The sequence below is a fragment of the Buceros rhinoceros genome, unplaced genomic scaffold (assembly GCF_000710305.1).
Source record: "Buceros rhinoceros silvestris isolate BGI_N320 unplaced genomic scaffold, ASM71030v1 scaffold4844, whole genome shotgun sequence".
Taxonomy (NCBI): Eukaryota; Metazoa; Chordata; class Aves; order Bucerotiformes; family Bucerotidae; genus Buceros; species Buceros rhinoceros.
Window position 1 is genome coordinate 94,782 of NW_010406368.1, and position 10,987 is coordinate 105,768.

A 10,987-nucleotide genomic window follows, 5' to 3' on the forward strand; every position below is an offset into this window, starting at 1 on the left:
GTAGTGTTTCCCATCATGAATACCCAAGACTTCTCACTTGAAAATTCTTGCTCAGGTTACCTGTGAAACAAGTTTTGTGAAACAGTAGCTATATAGGATGAAAATATCCATAGTAGATGTTCGTTTCAGGCATAATGGTTTTGGGAAAAAATTATTGTTGCTGGGCATTACAGAAGAGGACATCATACAAGTCAAGCTCAGAAGGGACAGAAGCTGAACCAGGAAGAGGTAAACAGATTTGAATACTGAGTCTGGTGTCAGTGGATGAGGAAGGAGAGGAACTGTGCCTGGATAGTAGCAAGGGAAGACTAGAACTGTCTGGGCAAAGGGATCTTTGAATAGCAATAAAGGGACCAAGGACAAACATTTCTGGGCATGTGAACAGTAAGTGGAAGCCTGGAGATGTAGGACATCAACAGAAGAACTGGTATTGGACTACGAACGGAAGGCATGATAATGAGCCAGCACCATAAAAGGATTAAAATTCTATATATATGCACATGCAGGCATCCTGAATTCAGTTTCCCAACTTAGATGTTACCACCTTTACAATATTAATAGTATTCTTGAACACAGCATTGTATGGGGTAGAATCTGGAGGTGGGCAGTTCTGAAGTGGGCTGAAGTGCAAATCCAGAAGTGGGTAGTTTTCCTGCTATCTTTTCCCTATCCCTGAATTAGGCAGACATGAGTTTGGTTTAGCAGTAATTTCTGAGTTACGCTAAGAGGTTTACACTTAGTTTCTTCCAATTTTTAAAGCAGCCTTAGTGCAAAATCTACCTTTTTCTATTACACTATTTAAATAATTTCTCCCTGGAGATGCCGGAGGATGCAACCAGAGCAGCAGGAGTGTGATAAGACTTCTTGCCAGCCTTAAAATGCTATAGGCCCGTGTCCGATACTTTCAAAATGCCAGCATGGATTAGAATTACTCTTTCATACTGCACTCAATGATGTGATTATGTCTGTAATACTGTAAAGCAACTGTGTCAACAATAAAGAGGAAACATTTATGGCATAGGTTATTAAAACATTTAAAAATAGGCCAATGTGGTTTAAGTTTGTTTAGTGAGCTGTATAATAACTAGTTAAATAAGGAACAAAGAGATAAATAATTCATTACAGAATCAGAAGTATCACAACAAGCACAAGAAAATTGTCTTCACTTTAAACTGCATCTCGAGAGGCTTCAAAACAGCACCATAATGAATGCGTTAGATCAAATGCAAAGGGAAGGGGACTTAGAGGACCTACTGTAGCCCAAAATGAAGCCATCACTCACCTGAAAAAATACAAGTTTACACACAATAGCAATAAGTTAAACGCAACATATACAAAAGTTTATTATAAAAGTGACGGTGGCTCAAAAGACTGAAGACTACTGTGGCAACCGAGTCAGTTGTTTGTTCCAGCGTGTTCCTATCTGATGTGGTGCTGGGCTTCATGCAACCGTGGGAGGAAAACAGGACTCAAATTTTTACTGAGAGGTTTGAAAGCTCATTAGAAAGTTATAAGGCTGCTTAGAAGTAAGGCCTAGTTCAGAGATCATCAGATTAAGTAGGAAATACAGAGTAATACTCATCTTCAATTTCTTATTCTGGAAGAGAATAAAAGAACAGAGCTGACAGAACTCAGTGCAATCAAATGCAACTTCCATTGCAAGACTATTTTTCATGCTGGGTCTAACAACTCGGTTCAAACAATACCAGTTGTTTGTACAAACAAAGCAGGTATTTCCAAAGATAAAAAAGCTAGAATTATGCTCCTACTTCCATTTTTGGCCTTTTAATTAAGTTTTTCTGAAGTGCTGAAAACAAAAAACCCTATAAATTGATGGCTTTCATATATTCCTTGCTAAGAATAGGTCTTAACTGCCTGGCACTTTGAAGGTTTCAAGTAAGATTGGGAGTGGATCAGAAAGGGATTGTTTGGTTCGATTTTACTCTGTCAGAAGAGCATCTACACAATTTGATCTCCTGAGATTCCCACCTTGTTCATGGTTCTGATAAGAATCTATATTAAAATGTTACAATAATTTTAAAATAGACTCAATTTTTTGCACTAACTCAGTATATATGACCTTAGATGAAGGAATCAAACAATCTTCTGACAGATGCATTTTGATTTTTTTAAAAATACACAAACACACACACATACACACGAGAAAACCCCAGATACTATAGAACAGCTTACATGGCTGTAATATAGAGGAGAGCAGAGCAAGTTATTTAGCCTTTCAATCTGTAACTGAGATCATAAGGACGTTTTACATAACAGTTTCTTTGGGGTACGGAATTTATACTTTGTGTGTAAAGCACTGATACCATAAACAACCAAAGAAAACGAGGCACTGGAATGATTAGGTTTAAGCCCCACTGTTACTTACTCAGTATCTCTACACTATAGCTGCAGAGCTCAAATCACTGCTCAGTTTTACATTTCTTCATTTCTCCTTTAAGGAGGTAAGGGAAACAGCACAAGCAAGAAAGCAAGCGAGAGGAGTAGAGGGCAGGGAGTGTAAGTGACAATCAATAAAGCAAATTTTCCCTAGCAGCAAACACAGCTGATAAGCCTGCTTCCTAAAGAACATTGAAAATTTGCAAGTAAAATTGGCAGAGAAGATAAGTCAACTTGAGGGGCTCATGGGAGAACTGTTATTGATGGATATGAGGAAGATAATAAATGTTCTAAGATGAGTAGGTTTTTCTTTTATCTCCACAAAGCACTTTTGGATGAAAAGACTGGAAAGACAGGTGTGAGACAATAACATAAAGCCTGTTCCTAACTAATTTACATAATTTTATATAACGGAGCATTGATTCATGAAGCGTAAAACAAATGCGTTGAATGCTGAAAACAAAGTATTACAGAGAACAACTTCTATACATTCCTAGCAGAAAAAAACCCCAGTATTTGATGAATATTTGCCTATTGAAGAAATGCACTGATTTTACAGAAGGTTGAGTGTTTAAGAAAATGTTCACTACTGTTCTAACATAAAGTAAATGATACAGTTGCACGTCAAGTTGTTTCCTGTCAAAATTGCATAAGAGGTTACACTTACAGAAAACAGTACATGAGAATAGTAAAGAGGATAAGCTAGAAAATATGCCCTCACTTCCAGCTCCTACTGCATTTATGTAACCCACAACACGTCCCCTCCAGCCATTCTGGTACCCTTCAAGACAGATTTTGAGCATCAAGTGTTTTGGATTTGGGGTTTGGTTTGTTTTTTGGTTTTGATGGGTGTTTGTGGGAGGGGGGAGGATTTTTTTGGTTTTGTTTTTTCTTTTTACGGAAAAACATCAGACAAGATTGATGACGTGAATGTTATGCAGTAGTGGAAGTGTAAAGAGATACATTTCTATGTTTCCATTCAGTTAGGTGATTCCCTTATGCTCTAAAATGAAATTTCTTTGTGTAACAGAGAAGCATGTTAGTATCAATATCTGTGTAGGAAATATTCTTTAACATACCTCACAGATACCTAAAACCTATCTTAACCCATGCCGGTCCACCTCTCACAATGACGTTACCCAAATGGTGTAATCCCATTGCCAGGCTTCTGAGCAGCCCCAGCGTGTACGGCGTAAGTACCTAGCTTGGTTAATTGTATCTAAGGTGTAATCCAAAACCTGTCATACTCAATGAAACACTTCGGTAAAGTCCCTTTTGCAGAGCATTACTTTTAAGGCTGAGAATTATCCAATTTCTTCAGGGTTGTGGAGAAGAGGTCTCAGAAGGTGCAGTGCTCCATTTTCAAGAATGGCCATAAATAACGTGAACTACAAATACAAGTCACATGTTCTAAATAATTCAGCCAGATACTGAAAGTATTGGCTACTCAGTGATGTTGAAGCACTGAAATGATCTTAAATATCTGAATAGGTTACATTTCTCAACACCAACTGAGAGCAGACTGTGGTAAGAAACTATTTGCTTCGATCAACATTAAGATGGTAAATTAACCTGAAATACTAAGCAAATAATGAAATAAAGTGGAATTGCATCAGACTTGTTTAAGCTTTAAGAAAAATCCTTCTCAAGAGTTCCGCTTCCACTGATCTTTTTCTTTGTTTGAATACAGGATCAACTGAAGGATGATGACACAGATTATATCATAAATAATGATGAATTGACTGAAAACCCTGAATCACCTGCTCACATAACAGTGGCAGCGCAGGACAGAACAGGCTCCACCCAGACTACAAGCAAGGAAGATATTCATGAAGGAGATTTAGGATTAGGAGCGTACATACTCCAGCTTGAACATACTGCAGGTCAACCCCAGATGAATTCATTGACAAGAACAGCGTAATTTTAATCACAAGACTAAAACAAAGAAATAAAAGATACGATTATATAAACAAGAGACTAGAAAATGTACTAAGCACAAAAATCAAAGAAAATACAGCTTTTATCAAATAAATGCCTCCTCCCCCCAGGAAAAGAGCTAACCATCATCCATATACCTACAACAGCATGCAGGCTTTCTGACTGCAGTTTTTAATAAAAAGATGTGTGGCTCTGCCATCCCACTGTAAATTTATAAGGAAGAGGCAGAAGATTCCAATGAGTATATGATCCAATGATGCTTAAAACACACAGTTCAGCACGTCGATAGATCAAACTCCTCATGCTCGCAGTATAGACTTTTCCTGACACCCAGCTCAACATTTACATTCTAAATGCACCTGAGAGCCTAGTCCATACAGGGTTGCTCTAAGCAGTCACAAACCGAACACTGATAGTAGAAGATATTGAAGTCTATGAAATTAGCAGCAGACCCCCTTGTATTGCTGCACTGGCTGGGCATGACCACTATTTAAACAGCAGTTATTCCAGAAGGCATTTGTCATTACTGCTTCACAGCACACAAAGCTTACATGCCGGGAAAAGTTCTGTTGTTTTGCAAGATCATTCTAAGTGTGTGCTTTGATTAAAGAAGTCAGCTATCGAATTTCTCATTGTTCAAGGAAAGCAAGTTGTTTCCAATCAGATTGTTTTCCAAAACAGCTACATGTTAAGACTGGCTGCTTCAAGGATAAATTTGTCCGTCTTTCAGTGCTGGACACTCAATATCACACTAGTGATGAGGACAAGTGGTGGTTACATTAAAAAAAGGTATAAAAAAAGATATGAAAGTATTAATTGTGTCTGCATAAACACAGCAACTGAATAAATAACTGATTAACCATACATGCAGCTAGCTGCCATATATTATTATCTAGTATAAGCACAGATCCGCTTTTGCACCTATCATCAGCAAAATAGTGCAAATACAGAGATAGCGCCAGGCTTTTGTTATGAGAGCACGTGTCTTTGCTCACCATAAAAATTTCAACTAACTATGCATGATAATGTTCCTACTAAGAAAGTTAAACCATGAGGAGTTTTTAAATAAGGTCATTCTTAATACACAAAGACAATGAGCAAGCGAGAAATTTGTAACCTATAAGAATAAAAATCAAGCCATGTCTATGAATAATCATAAAGCTGAATAGGTCTTGATTTCACTACAGATGGAAGTTGAAATACAATCAAGTTTTAGTGATTCTTTAAAGGCTAATTAATTTCTGGTTAAATGTGACTCTAAAACAGCTGTTTTAAACATAAATTTGAACACTGAAGTTCTGTATGCTGTTACGACAGATCAGAAGCTTAAACTGGCATTTTATTCTCCCCTAAACACTAGTCAAGGAACTTCAAAGGATCTTAATCCTCATCTGTTATAAAACAAATAATATTCAGGCATGATAACAAGTTGTGAGAAGAACTAATGAATTTCCAGCTCCCTGCTTTGCCTTGTTTAGCTGCACGATGTGGAAAAAGATGTGCAGCGGGTTGCAAGAATGAATGGAGAATGGATGAGGAGTTAAGGTTATATGGCCTAACACTGTGTACCCTACAGCATGCAGTGGGAGGCAGCAAAGATAACAGGAGGCAGGATAAGCAGGTAGAGCCACACTGCAGTGAGGTGAATATACAGCAACACAGTAGAAGTGAGTGGGTGCTAACACAGTCCTGATTTCAGTAGCCCAAGATTCCGATTTCATTCTTCAGAAGTATCGAGTGCATGTCATCAGTCTTCCTAAGCTCCTTGAGAAGCACGGATCCCAGTTCTTAGATTACAGTGCAAATCAACAAACTGCTGCAGTATTATGAAGATGAAAAGCTGTTTTTCACAACTGCTACATGAACTGGAAATTACAAGCTCTTCACCAGTAGTTCTGTTCCTAGATTCTACTCTGAAATGCATTCTACAGCATATTCCACGGGAGTTTTACTGATTTATTCATTGTGTCTATGTCCAAATTACTTATACTTGTACAACGTGATAAATGGAGAGCTCTGGTGTCTGAAATTCTCTGCTTATTAAAAAAAGGTCTGTAGTAAATACTCTCCACACTGTTCTGACTGGTTGCCTTAAAGGGCTACTTCACTTGGTAAAGAAAGTCATTCCTCGCAACAGAAGGTGCGTACTTCACATCTTCACAGGTCAGGTTTTTATGCTGAGACAATCAGAAGTCGGAAACAGTGGTCCCAGCAGAGTGGGTGACCACGCGCAGCAACCAAAATACCATTGGCTTTTAGGAAAATCAGTAATATGACCTGCAAGCAAACCTGAAACTTCTGCTATACGGCAATAAAGGTCTCAGTTATCCATTACACTATTCATGCTTGCCATTTCCTAATGGTAAGGTATTCTTTTCATGACAGACAGATCAAGAGAGTTGAAACAACATTACAATAGATGATCTATTTGCATTCAAGGAGAAATTACTGGCGATAGTAATTCTGCATGACTGTTTAAACAGAGTAATGGATGTTGAGAGGCCTTTAATGTTAATTTACAGTTCATACACCGGAGATTTAAACCACTCAGTATCACACAGTGTTTGACTAAATGTGCGAATCACTCTTATTCTCAGATAGGAAGAATAGCTTCACATTCATCATACAATAAAACACTGCTTGGAAAATGAAATGTAAAATACACTGTCAAAATGTAGTGACTGCATACTCAGTATGAAGGCCAAACTGTTAGGAAAGATGGAAATCTGCAATACTGCTAAACCTTTCAGGTTTCAGAAGTAATAACTGAAATTTCATACTGAATTGCAGGGAGTGTTTGGCTAAGGTTGGAAGCAGCAGAATGAATTCTGGCTGTAGAACACAGCAAGTCCAAAAAGACACTGTACTGAAAATATCAGGTCGCTTATGATAACTAGCTTTCACAAAAGTGTAACTTTGGTAAGCCCACTGAAAGCAGGGGCCATTGGAAGCAAACATGTATGTTGCTGTGTTAAAACCTCAATCTTTTCCATAGTAACCACATTAGGGCTATCTTCAGCAAACTGACTAACTCTGTGCATAACTTAAGCCACTAAACTAATTGCATTAAGCAGTTCACATCTTTTCCACCTACCGATTTACCTAACTATCCTCAGCTCAGCGAGGCCTACCTGTACAACAGCTCGCTCTTTCCATTTGAAAGCTGGTCTTCATTTTGCTATCAGCCATCAAGTAATGCTGAGCTTGTAACATCCTGATTGCTCTGTACATTTGGGTACAATGTAAATGCTTCAATATACATACGTGTATTTCAGATGCACATGAGCATTAAGCACATGCTTTCAAAAGTTTTTTTCACAGAGATTGAGAATTATTGGGATACAAATATTAATTACGGACTTCAGAGAGCAAAGAAAATATCCTGAATACCCACTTTAGAGATTGGAAACTACTTCTAAAGACAAAGCTGGTTTTCCCCTATTCCTTCTAGCAAAATGGAAAATAGCCCTTTTCAACATCTTAAAGCAAACGAGTTCTGAACATTTTAAATAAATAACTTAACACGAGAAAGCTCATCTCTGGCGATATAATCCCAACAGACATGAGATCTACTCAGTGAACTGGAAAAGACTTGTCAACATTTTTATGTCGTAAACAGTCTTTCAGAACTTGAAAATTCTCCAGCTGATCCAAATTTCCTAATCAAATGTTAGTTTAACCCACAGCCTTGGTCCCAATACAAGTCAATTTTCTGATCGGGAAATCTCCTCCTTCCTTTCACTCAATGACTAGATTTTGTGGTAGATATTACTGTTCAGAAGAATGAGACAGAACACCTGATTATGTTTTTCCCTGAATCCTGATTTATTGTTGGTGCTTGGGGGTTTTGTTTGTTTTGAACATATACTTTTTTTATATTCTAATCGCACACTGGAATGCAAGTTTCTGAACAGTATGAAAGAAAACTTTTTCTACCAATGCAGTACTTTTCTTTCTCTATATTCATTCTTTTCAAGTGATTAAAGGACAGGCTAGTGCAATGATGGACATCAGCCAAGCAAATATCCCCTTGAACAACCTGTTTGTTGGTGCAAGTCACACTTCCAGATTTAAAACAATTTACTGGACATCCCGCCATGTGTTAAGAACCACAGACAAATGCTTCAAAAAGCAAAACATGATGTGTGTCAGCTCCACGGTGCAAATCAATGGCCCAGGTATGTCTTTTCCATATGAAAAGCACAGGGACCTTCCTACCGTTAACCCAAGGTGTGCCAAGTCTCCATCTTCAACTACAGCTCTGTTTCTAACGGTCTCTTGGCACCATCAGCATGGGCCAACTGCAGCTGCTCTTCCACAAAAGCTAACAGCCAAGACTGTCTCATACTTCCACAGAATTCCACAGGAAGAGCCCACAGTCTTTGTATTTCCAGTTACACACTTCCAGCTTTCCCACCATTAAAGGCCACACTGGCTTCCTCCTGCACCATCCCGCCCTGGCACTGGGTAGCCTTCCCACTGCACACCAGCAGCAATGAGTGCTGCACAAGCTCTGCTGCATGATACGTGTAACAGGAATGGTTTGGCTCACAAATAAACCTTTTTTTTCACCAGTGTCAGAGCAGAATCAATACTGTCCCCACCTAATTCAATGTCACTGGTCAAAATTATTCCCCTACAAAAATCAGATCTGAGGTATAGAAGAACATCTCTCTGATGACTTGGCAGGGCTTGAAATTCTGGTGCCAGAAGCAGTAAAGAATATCCAGGAGTGTTTTCCAACTGTGATTATGCATCATTCTTTAACACATAGCTGTCTGCTTCTGGTGTGCAAAGGCAGATGGACATAAAGAAAATACTGGTACTTTATTCAATAAGGATTTGAAACTAGAGAGTGCTACATCTAACAATCTAAACACTGAAAAAAATAACCTTATGTCATGCATTATGCAGGCCTAGGACAAGATATACACAAGGGAGTTGAAAGAAGATAATATTCCATAATGAGATTTCTTATTCCAGAGGTCAGATACCTTCTAAATATAAGCCAGTACTTTAGAATACATGCCTGACTGGAACTGAAAATGTAAGAGAGAAAAGGAAATGAATAAATGAAAGATGAAGAAAGGAAAGGGGGAGCAAGAAGGGGAAGAATCAGCACCAAAGAAGAAATTAAAATTGAAAAAGATCAGAAATATATTCATAGCAACTGCAGACTAAAGCCCAAATGAAGTATTTACCAGTAGTGTGCAAAACTAAGAATCAACTTGAAGAACACACCTAAAAACTTGCCAGAGCCATATCCCTGACACCACTACTGTACTGTAAAAAATGAGGCATTCTACAGGTCCAAAGGGAGCCACCGCTGCCAGCTGAAGGCTGACCAAGTTTAAAAGAAAATAAATAAAAGGACCAAAGGTGAAAGGCTTATCCTTCAACGGCACTGTTAGTGAAGGTTTAGATCGGAAGTTAGGAAAAAAATCCTCACTGAAAGGGTTATCAAGCACTGGAACAGGCTGCCCAGGGAAGTGGTGGAGTCACCATCCATGGAGGTATTTAAAGGATGTGTAGATGTGGCGCTGAGGGACACAGTTTAGTGGTGACTTGGCAGTACAGGGTGAACATTTGGACTCAATGATCTTAAAGATGTTTTTGAACTAAAATAATTCTATGATTCTATCTCTGCCTCCTTCACCAGCTATTAATTTTTTTCAGCAAGTTGACTCTTTCACCTTCTCTGGTTTACCTTTATTTTAAGATTAAACTTTTACTTTTCCCCACCCATTATGCTAGCAAAATTTTATTAAATCCTTTTCCCCCTTCACAAGATATCCACACCCAACACAATTTTAATTGTTCTTCCATAAGAAACCAATATGTTGCAAGAGTGCATGAACTTCTACCTCAAGTAGAGATTGTGCCCAAAGACAGGTGGGTCAAACACATTGCAATATCCTTTAGACACTTCGCTATGGCTGGCAGAGTTAAGAGTAAGGGCTCATACATTTTAACTACAGGAACCAACAGGAGAAACAACCCTTAAGAAAGGTTACAGAAACCATTCTCAGCAAAGCAGACATGACACGATTTCAGAGCCAGTCAGCAACATCATATGAGCACTCTGCACATTCTTTTCTTACAGTAAGGACAAGCTTAACCTTCAACACCTACGGACAATAGCTGCAGAGCAGCAGTACACACCCTAAATCCAAACCCACTGTCTTTTTCCCCCTTTGAGATTACTCCCACAGCCTGGAGCAGCTGCTGGAGGAAAAGTTCCCTCACCCATGTGAGAGCTCAAGGTTGTCTACAACAACCCAAGCAGAGGTGTCCAGCTGGCAGAGTAGGGTAAGCAGTGACACTCTCTTACTATTTCGTGGTCCAGGCACCTTTGCCTCCCAGTACTCAGAGCCCTGCTGCTGCTATTGATTTGAGGAGTGACTGGAGCACCTTTTCTGACTGAAGCTAATGTAAACTGGGCGCTTGAGACAAGTACTCTAGTTTGTGCTGAATGAACCATCAGACCTGTGGAAAAAAAGAAAAAAAATCACTCTTCTGTTTGACTGTTTTGTTTACTGCAAGGATCTGCCTGCAAACACTGACACCCTGGTATTTACAGGCCTGAACACTAGCAACGGAGAACCTGATCCCTAAATTTGGCTCAGAACAAACTTCCGCCCCTTTGCACAAG

General features: G+C 38.9%; 1 protein-coding gene across 1 annotated transcript in view; it reads left to right on the forward strand.

Annotated features, from left to right (window-relative positions):
* LOC104491601 (sodium/hydrogen exchanger 9-like) overlaps positions 1–4,314 on the forward strand; it is a gene marked incomplete at both ends in the record, with an annotated part of 98,530 nt that extends 94,216 nt beyond the window's left edge. Inside the window, 2 exons of the mRNA XM_010134051.1 lie at positions 3,484–3,589; positions 4,088–4,314. Coding sequence (XP_010132353.1) covers positions 3,484–3,589; positions 4,088–4,314 — 333 coding nt within the window. The remainder of the gene's footprint in view (positions 1–3,483; positions 3,590–4,087) is intronic.
* Between the last annotated feature and the right edge of the window lie 6,673 nt (positions 4,315–10,987).